The 14,987-nt window shown below is 40.1% G+C and overlaps 1 protein-coding gene across 5 annotated transcripts in view; it reads right to left on the reverse strand.

Moving 5' to 3' along the window:
* Positions 1 to 14,987, reverse strand: part of ITGA6 (integrin subunit alpha 6) — an 80,209-nt gene that overhangs the window by 7,571 nt on the left and 57,651 nt on the right. For all 5 annotated transcript variants that reach the window (XM_033231113.1, XM_033231114.1, XM_033231115.1 and 2 more), the window contains exons 12-24: positions 13,714 to 13,874; positions 13,399 to 13,542; positions 11,545 to 11,660; positions 11,224 to 11,413; positions 11,049 to 11,132; positions 10,872 to 10,951; positions 10,641 to 10,718; positions 10,451 to 10,553; positions 9,028 to 9,201; positions 7,576 to 7,674; positions 7,369 to 7,479; positions 7,173 to 7,271; positions 626 to 751 (exon numbers count right to left, since the gene is read on the reverse strand). In XM_033231113.1, coding sequence (XP_033087004.1) covers positions 626 to 751; positions 7,173 to 7,271; positions 7,369 to 7,479; positions 7,576 to 7,674; positions 9,028 to 9,201; positions 10,451 to 10,553; positions 10,641 to 10,718; positions 10,872 to 10,951; positions 11,049 to 11,132; positions 11,224 to 11,413; positions 11,545 to 11,660; positions 13,399 to 13,542; positions 13,714 to 13,874 — 1,565 coding nt within the window. The remainder of the gene's footprint in view (positions 1 to 625; positions 752 to 7,172; positions 7,272 to 7,368; positions 7,480 to 7,575; positions 7,675 to 9,027; positions 9,202 to 10,450; positions 10,554 to 10,640; positions 10,719 to 10,871; positions 10,952 to 11,048; positions 11,133 to 11,223; positions 11,414 to 11,544; positions 11,661 to 13,398; positions 13,543 to 13,713; positions 13,875 to 14,987) is intronic.

Consider the following 14,987-nt stretch of genomic DNA (forward strand, 5'->3'; position numbering starts at 1 on the left):
TCATAATGTAGATTCTTCACTGGTAGAATCGGGAAGATACTACATTTTATTTACAGTCAAAGGGCCAAATTCTAATGAGGAAAATCTTATTGAACCTAGACCTTCCTTATGTTTGATACACGCTATAATGAGTCCCCCTTGAGATAGAGTTATTCATTCATGTCATACTTTTCTACTCCAAATCTAGCTGTAAGCATAACCAACTCCAATGGCTGCTATGAACATTCTTCACAGAAACTGAAATTAGCAGGGATACAGATTCAGGTTATTATGACACCCTAACAATTTGGCTTAGATCCAGACTTCAATCTTAGGTGAAGAAAATGCTAAAGTAATAAAATCTAAATTTGTTATTTGCTAAATATGCTAAATTATGTGTGAGAGACACCAACACTCATTTAAGAAACTCATTATGTACAAATAATATACTTTAAATACAAAATAATCGGTAAATATACAGGTGTTCATGGCAAAATTTTCCTCAAATTTGCTACGTCAAAAGAGTTTCATAATGTTAGAAAAAAGGAAGCAGTGAAAAAGAAAACATACTATCAGTGCTGATTCCCATTTTTTCCAAACATTAAATAAAGTTTGTTATGAAATTCAAATGCCAGATATGACTTACCTTCCACAGTATAAACACTAATAAAGCAAGCATCAAAATCCCAGCGAGAATAGCCACTAGGATGATCCACCAAGGTACTCCCGAATACTGAGCTACAGTCTTTGAGGGAAACACAGTCACACGAACCTATAGGGCAGAAAAGAAAGCAGCATTACTACATACAGCGGCAAGAGTTCACACCAGGAGTTTATGGTTCTAATTTTGCTTTTGAATATAGTTTGGACAACGCAGCCTGTGAATGGATGAGATGACTTTCTGATGCAAGATCCTTTCTCTTAACAGAATATTGCTTCAAGAGACATTGCTTGAACATCTTTCCCCAGAATCTTGAAAATGCTGGGTTGTATTCTGACAAAGTGGTTACTTTTTCGTTAATTTATCTTTAAAAAACATTATTTTGTTATCAACACAACTGCATAATGAACCCTTATGTATTCATCATCCTGTTGCAGCTATTATCAATACACAGCCAGTCTGTGTATCTATCTAAAGAAATTCCTCTCAAAAAGACACCCAATTAAACAGATCTAACAGCCAATCTGTTCCATCTATCCTGGTATCTTCTTGAGAATAATAATACCTGTTTTTGTTTTGTTTTGTTTTTTTTGGAGACAGGGTCTCACTCTCACTCTGTTGCCTAGGTTGGAGTGCAAGTGGTGTGACCATGGGTCACTGCAGCCTCAACCTCCCAGGCTCAAGTGATCCTCCCACCTCAGCCTCCCAAGTAGCTGGGACTACAGGCGCATGCCACCACGCACAGCTAATTTTTTAAAAAATGTTTTGTTGAGACAGGGTCTCGCTGTGTTGCTCAGGTTGGTCACAAAGTGCTGGCTTCAAGTGATTCCTGCTTTGACCTCCCAAAGTGCGGGGATCATAAGTATGAGCCACCTCACCTGGCCTATACTTTCTTTTAATTAATTTTCAGCAATGGAAAGAAAAGGGCCAGTTTAGGCACAAGTAGCCAACATTCCTCATTCAAACTTTAAAGATGTTGTGAAATACAAAACTAGGGATGGGGCTGCATGACTGATGGACACCATTCTGCCTTTTTCTTAGGATATCACACTAAAGACCTTCACAAACAATAACATTTCCTGAAATGGCTTGGTGCCATCCTCTATAAAAAGGTCTATGAACAGACTAGACCCTGGACCCACTCAGAGGCAGCTTAGCGCTTAAGTTGCTGCTGCTGCTGCTGAGAAGCTTAAACTCTAAACATAGGATAGTTTGCAAATACCAATTAAATAGAAATAGTGTTTACTCAGAAACCTAAAAAGCAGCTTCTGGCAATTCCAACAACTCAGTTACATGGGTTTAGAATGCAAATGAACTTTTGTGATACCAGGAACTATTTTTCAAAGCATGCTAAAGACCTGGTGATTACTGTGAACATGATTTTGTAAACTACACTGATTAGAGATCTACTGGTTTGAAGTTTCTGATATTTCTAAATTAAGAGAATGTAAAATAAAGGGAAACAAAACTCAGGGGGAGCATTTAACTTCTGAGGAGCATTTTCAGTCAAATATTCTATGTCCGTTTTGAACCCTGGATGCTGCTGTCTACACTGTGCTTTGATACTTCTATGCAGTGGTGTTTTTCTTTTAAAAAATCTCTCATCAAAGTACTTCCCTTTCCACTTCTAGGAAACAGTTTCTCAACCTCACCTGACTTACAGAAAATACTTAAAAGCAGTAAAACTGCTTTTCTTTAAACATTCAATAGACAGCAACCACATCTTGAGATTTAGCCAATTATACTGATGGTAACAGGCAGGCATAAAACACCTTTATCAGCCACCATGTTTCCTGTTATGCTCTAAGTGAGGTTTTCTACAAGCTCTGAGCCCCAAGGTGGCCTCGTGGCTCACTTCCCCTCTGCTTCCCTCGCCTGACAAAGAAGAGGTTACTGGGTTCAGCACAGGGACATCCACAAAGAAGGGAAGAAGAAACAGCCACAGACCAGTGAAGCAATAGAATAGTTATGTGGTTGGTAAGCTGACTACAATGAAACAAACCAAATAGATGATTTCAATTAGCCTAAACTGTATCTTGTTTAACTTTGTTGCCCTATTATCTAACACAAGGAAGGCATACAGTGTGTCCTTAGGGCAAGGTGGTCATGTGAAAGGGCCATCCTCATTTGTAAGAATAAGTTCCAGTAAATCTGAAAGTGGAAAGTAGAAACTGGTCTTCAGCAAGGGCAATCAGCTTTATTATAATGACACTGTGCACAAGTGTCTTTACAACAGCTGACATAGGGGAAAGCCACCCCCATAAATGGTTGGGATCCAACATTGTAACAAATGAGCAAAGTACTTTTTGATTTTGCAGCCTGAAGTGGCAGGGTGGATGGGAATCCAGCTGAAGCTCTAAGTCCCAGGCCTGGCACCATTCACAGCAGAACTTCCACATGTTGTTAAACAACTCACTGGGCATCAAAGACTGAGGACCAAAGTCAGGGTTGGGTACATATTTAAAGGGCAGATGTGCTCTGTGGTTCTGGAGGGCGAGAGGCCATTCAGGAAGATTTTATTAGTTTGCTTAAACTGTCAACTGAAGGGTTTTTTGGGTTTTTTTGTTTTTGTTTTTGGCGTGACAGTCATTCTCCAGCTGGGATTGAGAACCGGGGGGAGATGGCCATAGAGCCAGGTGACCAAAGATGGGAGACAAAGGGCGGGCTGTGATTCCTAGAGCTCCAAGCCTTGTTCTGTCTTGTCACACCAACTGTTACTGATGAATAGGTGAATAGAAACTACTGTAGAACTTTACAACTCCAAAAATAATTTCTTACCTTTGGTTTCATTACAATGTAGTTATTTCCATGGGGATGACACACACCTGTGAAGCTCATCCACCATGTGCCCATAAGGGGAAGAGAGATATAAGCTCTGTTGATGCATTAAATTTGATTACCAGTGGGCAGTGCTTAGACCACATTAGCTTGTCAACTGCCAAAATACCTTCTCTAAATTAACTCTGTAATGTACCACCCACTATTCTCACTGAACTTCAGTACAGGAAGTCACCCAATGAAAACAAAAGATAGTTTTGTATCTTTTACGAAACTATCTATTAAGGACATCATTCACTCTTGATGTTTCTCATATAAGAAGCCATCTTATAAAAGGATCCATATCTTAAGTTCTCTGAATTTAGAGCCAAAAGGGAAAATCTTATTCCCCTGAAGAATTACGCACTTTTTATGGTCATTTAAAAAATATATTTGACAGCTTGGATACTCTCTACTTGCTTCTTTAGGGATAAGTGGGGACATATAAATACAACCAATAAACAATCCACCTCAACTTCCTTGGGTAATTTGACAATGTTTTCCTGGTTCTGTCTCCTACAGCATGACATTTTAACAATTGACACTGTATCTTACCCAACTTTGCTTCTCTAGCATTTAGCACAGGGAAGGCATACATGTGCCTTTCATAGGTGTTTATTAACAAGATGGATTTAATTTAATTGATGCTAAAATATAGCATGGCTTACCTGGCTCAATTATGTGACTTCTGCTCTCCCTGACTTCATTATAATAGTGTCCTAATTTAAAAGTGTTTTTTATTGTTTGTTTTGAGACAGGGTCTCACTGTGTTGTCCTGGCTGGAGTGTACTGGCGCAATCTTGGCTCACTGCAGCCTTGACTTCCTGAGCTGAGGCGATCCTCTTACCTCAACCTCCCAAGTAGCTGGGAATACAGGCATGTGCCACCCCACCTGGTTAATTTTTGTATTTTTTTGTAGAGATGGGGTTTTGCTACGTTACCCAGGCTGGTCTCCAACTCCTGGGCTCAAGCAATCCGCCTGCCTTGGGCTCCCAAAGTTTAACTGTGTTTTATCAAAAGGTAAACACAAAACTCTTGAAATTGGTTGGGTTATAAAGAAACAAAGTTTGGTTGTTTTTTTTTTTTTTTTTTTTGCTTTTTTAAGCCAAATTAAGCTCAGATGTTCAAGCCCAGAAAAACTACAGCTTAAACTACTAAAGAAATGTGCAGACCTGACATCTCAGCTATTGTATTTCAGAAAACAGAAAAGGTATCAGAAAACTAGAAGTTAAGAAAATGTCTCAATTTTCAAAAGACATGGGTTCTAGATATGAGACCAGTAACCCATTCACAAATCTACCAATTTGTGAAGACATCAATTCCCATTGGGAGGCATGAGTTCTCCAAGCTCTAAGAACATAAAATGCCCAAGATAACCTCATTTTCATTTGTGACCCAGTCATTAGACTGGATACCGGGGCCCCCAGTTCCATCATCTTCCGGAAGAGAGCACTTGAAAAGGAGACATCAGACCCAAGGTCTAGTCTCAGCTCTACTTGCTGGTAGAGTGACCCTGAGGGGGAGATATCTTTCCTTGGATTCAGTTTTCTTATCTAAATTTGAGATTTGGGGACCAAGTGTCACAAAGTCAAAGAGCAGAAGCCCTGAAGTCAGACAATTATGGGTTTCAATCAAGGGTCTCAAATTATATCCCCTCTCTGAGTCTGCTTCCTTATTTGTAAAATGAGTACAGTGTCTACCCTTGGCATTCTTCTGAAGTTTAAATGATAGAGTAAAGTATCTAGTAAGTTGCAGACATTTTATTAAGGCTTCATTAATGTTAGTCCCTTCCCTCTAAAGTGTTCTCTGTCTAGCTCTGAAATCTCAGTGGTTTTCAGAGTTGCTGATTTACAGTTATAGAAAGCTATACCTGCTGCCTTTATAGATGCAGAGAAAAGATCCTTAGGGAAGGTGTGGTTTATCTGAAAGTCCCTTATGATGCCTGTTGATATGTCCTGGAGAGACCGGGACAGTGCTGGTTGATACCATTTATCCCAGCAGCTTTCCCAGTACAGCATTTTTCTCAGGCAAATGTATCCTGAGGCTGGGTGCAGTGGCTCACACCTATAATCCTAGCATTTTGGGAGGCTGAGGCAGTCGGACTGCTTGAGCCCGGGAGTTAAAGACCAGCCCAGGCAACATGGTGAGACTCTGGCTATACAAAAAACTGAAAAATTAGCTGGGCGTGGTGGCATGCCTGTGGTCCCAGCTACTCAGGAGGTGAGACAGGAAGATTGCTTGAACCCAGGCATTCAAGGCTGCAGTCAGCCGTGTTTGTGCCACTGCGCTCCAGCCTGGGTAACAGAGAGCAAGACTCCATCTCAAAAAAATAAATATCAAAAATGTATTCTTGTTTGGACAACAAATTATAAGGACCACTATATTTCAGAAAACAGAATGATTGGGGAGGCTCCCTGAATTTTCAGCTAGTTAAATGACTGAAGCCAGAACATTTCCGTAAGTAGACTGGCAGATTAAGAGCAGTCATTCACAGTATTTCTTTCTCCGGTCTCTTTTGCAAAATATTCCCATTCACGATTCCCACCATGACATGCAGTCATTCTGCCTCGAGATCTTTATACAAGTTGTGGGTTCTAGACTCCCACAGGGAACCCCTCACTATTGGTTCACTGCAAGGTTCTACAACTAGTCCTGTTCAACATATTTGTCATTACCTGGATGAAGAGAGAGCACATGCTTCTCAGTTTTTAAAACTTTCAGGGATAGAAAGTTGAGAAAGCAAATGATGAAGCAAGATGCAAAGTTACTTTGCAAACTGAAACAATGGACCGAAAGCAAATCACATAAGATGTAAGGATACACTTAAAGGCATACATTTATTTTTTTACAAATAGCTCAAGGACAGGATACTGGAAACACAGCTTGACAACAAATTCTCATGAAAACACCTGGAAGTTTCGGTAGAACACTAACACAAAAATAGCAGCTGCTAGAAATTCAAACATGCTGCTCAGCAATGGTTTGAAAAACCAAATTTTAGGTAGGTGTGACAGAAGTGTGGTGCCGAGATGCTGAGAGGTAAAGGCCCCAGGGTAAGTGGGACAAGCAGACACCACCTTAGCTGCTCTGTCCACGTGGGAGTCGCATTGCCCAGGAAGAGAGAGGCCAGGAGCCGGTTGGGCTGTGCCCAATGTGACACACAATTCAAGAGCTGGGTGCGTAAGCTCTGAGAAGAATAAGAAACATCCAAGGAGGCATGACCATTTCCTTCAATTATTTGAGAGGCTGCTCCATGGTCAAGAGACGGGACTTATTTTAGACTTGTTTGAGGGACATAACCAGGGAACTACTTTACAAGGTTCAGTTCAGGATTCAGCTATGAAGAGATCTTTTCTAATAATTACAGCTGGCCATGGCATGGGCCATCACTGGGGCATTACACCAATGGCTGCAGCATTGGAGATGGTAGAAGATACGGGTTTCTAGAGGGCTGTGAGGTATATACCCTTCTTTCAATTGAGCCAATAGTTCTCAAGCCTACCATGGGCACTGCTGAACTGGATGACCCTAGATTTACTTCTTGTTTTCAATGATTCTATTAAAATACAGCTTGTAGTGCCAGTACCTTAAGACATTATTTTCTCTGTAATGGGGCTATGGGGGAAAGGAGCACCAAAGCACTTCAGGACATGAATGTGGGGTACAAGGAAGAGAGACCTGTTCTGAACCTGAATGAAGCTGGGGAACCTCTCACCTGAGTGCCTGCATTTGGCAGCTTGATATTTTCGGCAGCAGCAGTCACATCAATGAAGGCTCGCACAAGAATGTCCAAGTAGTTCAGTTTGGAATATTCCTGTTTGGAGACGGTTAATGAATGCATTAGGGAAGTGAGAAGTGTCCTAGGCAGAGGCAAATTAATTCCATGGGACAGCCTCACGCCAAGGTCATACCTCTAGAAATGTGCTGTTCCATAACCTCGAGCGCAAAATAAGAGATGCCTTGCTGTCCAGCCCTCGCAGTGGGCATCTGATGTTCACACAGTTCACGTTCACGCTACAGTTCTAGAGAGAAAAGGAAGAATGGTCATCAAAAGATATTGTTGAAGAAGTCCTTCCCCTCATCCTCTCAAATATTCACAGCTCTTGAAAAATACTTACAAGAGTCTGATATTTTCTTTCAGCAAATAAAGAAAATTTTCTGCTATCATCTATCTGTTTTTCAGTAATTTCCCGTTTCTTTCTTGAGTTGTGAGACTCCTAAAAAAAATCATATCCAAAGTAGTTCCAATGTACATAATTCTTTGTTGCTACTATACAAGCCTCTTGAGCATACCCTCCTGAACAGTACCAGATTCACATAATCAACAATATTTGCCTCTCTCCTGCCAAAGGCACAGAAATAAGTGTAAAACCAGCAAGTATTATCACTCTAAATTCAAGTTTATTGATTTACTCATAGGACTAAGTAATTCATTCCCACTCTGACCTAAAAACTCAGAGAAAAAGAAATATGCTTTCTTTGTTTCTCTGTATCCCCACCAAACTGTGGACATACTGAGATCAGAGATCAAATATCCTTGTATCGCTAGCCTCCAGCTCTGTTTCTAAAACATGGTGGTCAGCACATCTTGAAGGAATAAGTGATAAGAACAGAGAAAGAAGCAAAAAGCCCCATTATATAGCTCATTCAGAGCAGAGCAATGAAAACGAAGCCATACAAGAACTTTTAAAATTGCATTTTCCTTATATAGCAAAGATTAGTAATAATGGATTATCTTGATTTTTAACATTGATGAGTAGAAGATCATGCTAAGCCACCAACTCTGATCACTGACCATACCCAGTCACCTTAGAATTTAAAATAAAAGAAAGAAACACGCAAACCTTCATCGAACTGGAACAGAAATGACAGGCCAGTTATCTAAGCATGGAGCAGTATAGAGAGGGGTTAAGAGTACAGGCTTTGACATCAGGCAGAGCAGGGCTTGAATGTGGAATCTGTCTCTTAACACCTGAGTGGCTGAGAGAGTTACTTGCTCTCTGAATCTTAATGTCCTCATCTGTGAAATGGTGGGGATAATGAAACTCCCTCACAGGCCCATCCAGAGAATGAAATGAGAAAATGCAAACAAAATGCTTAGCATAGTTCCTGAGACACAATAAGTACACAATAAATAATTACTATTTTAAAAATAAGCATAAAAAGCTTTCAAGGTTACTTGCTAAGATGCCATTATCTTTTCCAATGAGTCTGGTTCTACTTGGAGTGAACACTGGCTGGCCCCTGGGTAATAGCCGCTACTATTACCCAGGAGCATCCCCCAGTTCTCCTTATTATGTAACATACTGCGTCATGACGAGACGTCAGAAAATGCCATTTGCCTCAGCAAACACTGAATGACTCTGCCTTATGTACTATAATGGTCACTAACCAGCAAAAACACCTCAGCCTGCCTCAGTTACTCAACTAGAAAAGAGAAATTGTGACAACCAAAGAAAAAATCCACCTGCCAGAATGCCAGTTTCCTAAGGACAGTAATGATTTTCCCCCAAAAAGTGAGTTTCTCTAATTTGCATTTATGGAGACATTAGATAAATCTACCAACATACCTTGAGGTTCAGGAAGTTTATCTCCTTTTGTGGCTCACAAGTTATCTTTTCCAATCCTTTGGATTCTACTTTCACCAAATAAAGCAACCATTTGCCATTGCTAATTTCTTTTGGCCACTGAATGTTCAAGGTTGCTGTGCCGAGGTTTTTAAGAGGTTTACCTAAGTTAATTACCTGTTAGAAAATAATACATATTATCTCAGTCTAATCTTCTCAATGTAAATTTAAGTAGCAGCTCCTATTACCAAGAGAAAAAAGCTAAAATATCTAGCATAATCCTATAATAAAAGCACAGGCTCCAAAAATGGACTATAGATAGGGCATTCAAAATAAAGACTTATACCTAAAGATTTTTATAAATAAAAACAAAAAGGTCAAAGGACAAACGATAGCTAACTCATTCTAGGAACAACTGCTGTATGCAACAGAATCAGCAGTGTAGATATACCATGTTCTCAACATATGCCCAGGGAAAATCATGTGTGGATTTGTGAACTGCCCTGTAACCACCCTGCTTGGCCAATGACAAGGCCTGGGCCAAGGCAGTGTACCAACAACCTGCTTCTGGAAAACCCCATCCACTGCAAAAATGAAGCTGCCTCTGTCCCAGAGGAGATTCTGCAAAACCATCAGGACAGCCACAAATCTGAAAGTCCAAGCTGGAAACAGAGCGACGTCCTGCGGCAGAAGCCAAACGCAGGCGGTAAGAGCCCTCTTAGTGTGGAGACTGTTCCAGAATCCAAAGACTTCTTTTCCAACTGCACCTGCATAGAGATCATAACCACCACCACCACCTGCCCCAGCTGTGTCTATAATGCTAAGAGACACACAGAGGAGAACTCAGCCTCTTCATTCTGCTGGAGTCAGAGGTGGGCCCATGCTTGCCATTTGAGGCTTTCACCACAATGGTCACTATGCCTTCAGGAATGTGATTTCAGCCACACAGACCTAAACCCATGTGTGAGTTACGAGCAGACTCCGTACCATATGTTTATGTTTATTCAAAAGGACAGTCACTGATTGCCTACTTTGAAATGGTTCAGAGCCAATCACTGCCTTTCCTACAGGCATACACCAAATCTACATTCACCACAAAACTAAGCTTGTGAAAGGCAGGCATAACATTAATATTCTTTCAAACACAAGCAATAAGAAAGATGACCTTATAAAGGAGGAAGGAATAAATCATAACACATTCTAAACTGAACTGGATTCTGAACAGTGACAGTTGTTCTCCATCCTAGGGCATGAAATTTTTCCTAAAAGCCAGTATGTTCTTTAAAAGCTGGCAAACTAATTTTTAACTGATGATTTATTTATAATGCTTATTAATATTACTGATTTATTAAAATGACATACTCAAGACCATACCTAGTATATATCAGCTTTTGGTATAATGAAAAGACCAACTGCTCAAACTTACCCTGAATTCATACTCTATTAAACTTCCCACTTCATCTTCAGATTTCATAGCTTGCTCGCCAACAACTGTACCTCCAAAATACACCTGGGAAGGTTTAGCAACTCTATCAAATTAAAAAACACCAGTTTTAGTGAGGATTGTAAATGGTTCTTTCAAACACTGATTTGTTATGCTAAACACAAACACTTACCCCGAGACCGATAAAAGCAGTTCAATAACCACTTTTGCTTTAGCTGTAATTGGAGCCAAATTATCTTGATTGCTTGTTCTGAAAATGAAAAGGAAACAATAGGGTTGTATTTTACCAGTCAGTTTTCTCACTACAATTAGACTTCTTTTATGAGGTAGATCAGGGCCAATTCATTGACTGCCCGTGTTTTCATGAAATAATTCTGAACGGAGAGGTTGATGTAACTCTTACGTTTCTAACTTCAGATTAATATCCAGATCTGGAGTGTCAAAGGTGACTTCAGTTGTACTTAAAACCAAATAAAAAGTAACCTATAAAAACATAAATAGCTGTTAACACAGGCCATGCATATTGACACTGCAATGGTATTTAAAACAGTAAAATATAGTATATGAAGTCATCACCTACACTTGAATTTCTTTTAAAAGGATTTCCAAGCTCACAGTCAGCTTGCGAGCCATTCTGGTTGGCAACACAACTCAACTGTTTCTCCTGTAAAAGAAACACGCACTAGGTCACAATCCACCCATTTGCCGCACAGTGTTGGCTTTTTCCTTCTCAGCTGGTCTCTAAAAATACTTACAGGGAAAGCCCTCAGTTCTCTATATGCAGAATATGTCAAAGTGTCTGGAAACGTTGCAATCAGTTTAGCCTCATGGGCGTCATCGCCATCTTTTGTGGGATTCCTTGGGTTGGAAGGGCTGTTTGTCACTGTTATTTCTAAAGCAATATCCTTCTGATCTTTTAGAACTAGTTCTGGTACACCTTTTTGACTATTAAAAAAAAACAAAACAAAACAAGAACAAAAAGGCAAAGTCCTCAATACGTTTCCAGTAAACTTTCTTAACACAAAGCCATTGTGAAGCCAGAATCATTTTTGCTAGTGCTACAGAGCAAGTCTTACATTGGTAAATAAGAAAATTTGTCTTGATTTCCTTCTCGGGTGCAAAATTTGTATTCTAGTTTAAGGTTGCTGTTACATACATTGTCATCTCCACATCCCTCTTTTAAGAAGTGCACCTGTAGGAAAACGAAACTATTGTCAATTTACACCATTCAGGACTTAGGAAGGCATCGATGTAGGTGACTGGCTATTCCACACAGTTCATTTCCCTGTGTGACAATTACCATTGCAGAATTCAAGCTTTAAATGTACTCTGTCACACATCGAATTCCCATTCTGTCCTTTAGTAAAATTGTGTTTGAAGAACACTTTGACCAGGGCATGGTGGCAGTGTGGTATAGAAGAGTGTGACCCAGCAGCCACAAAGATTTGGGTTTGAAAACCAGCTCTACCCCTTACTTAGCTAGCAAGTCACTGAACCTTTCAGAGTCCAAGTTTCATCACAGGTCACGTGGAGATACCACCATTCTAACTTTATCGGGCTACTGTAAGAAGTATCAATAATAATGATCATGCCAACAATTATAATACTCGATTTACATATCTTAACTCATGTAATCCTCATGACAGGCCTCTAGAAAGATACCATTATTATGATTCCCATTGTAGAGATGAGGAAACAGCTTAAGGTCAGGTAAGCAAACGGCATGCTAGTACCATGCTAATGGGTGCTTGATAATCATACTGATAAATAGGAAAATCATCTCTAGCTATGGAGCTGGGAATGTACACAAGAAATATTAACATGATAATCATAATACATAAAGATATACAGAAATATAAGGAACTATATTTGGTGACAAAAATGACTGACAATGTGCAGATGTAAGCATCAGCTCCTGAGCCTGAGGCAGTGAGGACTCACTTCCGCAAAGCTGCCTCAGTGAGGCACCAGTACCAGGAGCCCCAGAGTGGACAGACACTCATCACCAACTACATTTTTTTTTTTGAGATGGAGTCTCATTCTTTTTGCCCAGGCTGGAATGCAGTGGTGACATCTCGGCTCACTGCAAACTCCACCTCCCGGGTTTAAGTGATTCTCCTGCCTCAGCCTCCTGAGTAGTTGTGATTACAGGCATGCGCCATCATACCCGCTAACTTTTGTGTTTTTAGTAGAGATGGTGTTTCACCATGTTGGCCAGGCTGGTCTCAAAACTCCTGACCTCAAGTGACCTGCCTGCCTCGGCCTCCCAAATTTCTGGGATTACAGGCATGAGCCACCACATCTGGCCATCATCAATTAGATTTTGAAAGCAAGAACATAATGCCAAATCAAGCTGTCATAGCTCCCCGGGCTAACCTTGCATCTTAACCATCCTAAACCCCTAGCAAACAGACCCCACCTCATATGAAGTATCCAGCAGGCCATCTAATAAACATTTTTCTTCCAAAGATGACTTAGGCTATATTAGGCATTAAATGACTACTGTATGCTAATAATACTTTTTTGCTTTGCTGAATTTTGCTATTCCTTGATTTTAATGTTCTGACTAGCAACATATTTGCTTTCTATATTTCAGTGTTCTCTATTGTCAAATACAATGTATTTTTCTTTCTATGTACAGCTAATGGAGAAACAGTGTGAGAATGTAAGCTCTACCATTTATAGTCTCGATAAGTTATAATGGCCAAAAATGAAGAAGGAAAATACGTTCTGGCCCCAAATTGTATTTCATGTTTTATGTGTTTATTGCTAATTTGGGAAACAAGGCTTAACTTTGCATACATTAAAAACATATTAACACAAAAGAACGGCCTTTAAAGAAAATCACTAGTTCTATTCCCTTCAAAGACATTTGGTTTAGCATCATAAATGGCAAAAACTTTGGCAAAATGAGAGTCAGAGAGACTTACATCAGTATGAGCTGTCTTGGGTTCATCTGAATTCAGAATTGGAAGAACTTCTGGAAGTGAATTAACTCGCCTACGAGAGCTTGGTTCTTGGATCTCCACTGAAGCAGTTATGGGAATGGGACGCAGTTTATCTCTGATATTATCCTGAAAAGCATGCAGTCACAGTTAAGTGGGGGTATAAATCCTATTGGGGAATTCCAAAACAATGATTTTGTATTAAGAGGTTGCTAGAATAAATTTCAGAAACCTGTATATCACCATATAACCTTTTCCTGTCCTCTTCATAAAACAGATGTGACTGTCCACAGCCCTCACCTGTAGCCAGAGGGTTTCCTCCATGCACACTTTCTGTTTCTGCCTTTTCAGAGTTAGTTCTTGAGTATATTTGGGCTCAGAACCTTGGTTTCGAAACTGAACTCTTGAGGATAGCCCCGATTTTCTTCTTTCTTTTTCAGCCTCAAGTGTGCCCACAATTGCTAGATAAAATTAAAATCATATTAATGTAAGTGCATTCATGCACAATCCAGCCACAAACATATTGAACTCCTTTTAAGATTTTAATTTCTTATAGAAAACATTGCCATTGTTTCTCTTCATATTTCCTGGTAATATGCATTCACACAACTGTGATGGTTCAAATCAAGCTGTCTTTTCCTTCCTTTTGCTGTTAACAATGTTTCAAAGTTAAATTTTCATTGTGCCACCTGGGGGAGCTCAAGAACAAGTTAAAACCTTTCAGCAGCAGCAGTTATTAACAATCAGTTTCTGGCTGAAGCTCATGAACCCACAGAATACTAAGGATAAGTGGAAGAACCCAACACTCCCCCTGAGGACCTAAACTGATTTGCTCCCTTTTAACAGTCACTGCTTATTCAAGTGGCCTTGTGCCTTTGCTATTTGGAAAAGGTCTCTCTAGAACAGCAGCATCTCCTGAGGGCCTGTGAGGATGCAGAACCTCAAGACCAGTTACACCTACAGAACCAGAATCTGTTTTATTAGTAATAGCATCACCAGATGATTCTTATACATATTAAAGTTTTAAGAAGCACTGATAAAGGATAGTTGTCTAAAAAGAGGAATAATATATTTTAGAGACCGAGAAGTCTTTCAACAGTAGGATGAGACCTTTACCTTAAAAAATAAAAAAGAGGCCAGGTGCAGTGAATTATACCTGTCATCCCAGCACTCTGGGAGGCCAAGGTGGGTGGATCACCCGAGATCAGGAGTTTGAGACCAGCCTGACCAACATGATGAAACCCTGTCTCTACTAAAAATACAAAAATTAGCTGGGCGTGTTGGCACATGCCTGTAATCCAGCTACTCGGGAGGCTGAGGAAGGAGAATTGCTTGAACCCAGGAGGCAGAGGTTGCAATGAGCCAAATTCATGCCATTGCACTCCAGCCTGGGCAACAAGAGTGAAACTTTCTCAAAATAGTAATAAAGATAAAAAATAATTAAGAGGTAAATTATATATTTTTGAGTGGATGGAGGGCCTGTCAGCATAATATAGCTCCTACAACTAAACTGCCTACCCTGCACTGGGCTAGAAGGCACAGCCTGTTCTTGATAACCTACACTAACGGAACCT

This window comes from Trachypithecus francoisi, unplaced genomic scaffold, assembly GCF_009764315.1.
Source record: "Trachypithecus francoisi isolate TF-2019V2 unplaced genomic scaffold, Tfra_2.0 Lachesis_group13, whole genome shotgun sequence".
NCBI lineage: Eukaryota > Metazoa > Chordata > Mammalia > Primates > Cercopithecidae > Trachypithecus > Trachypithecus francoisi.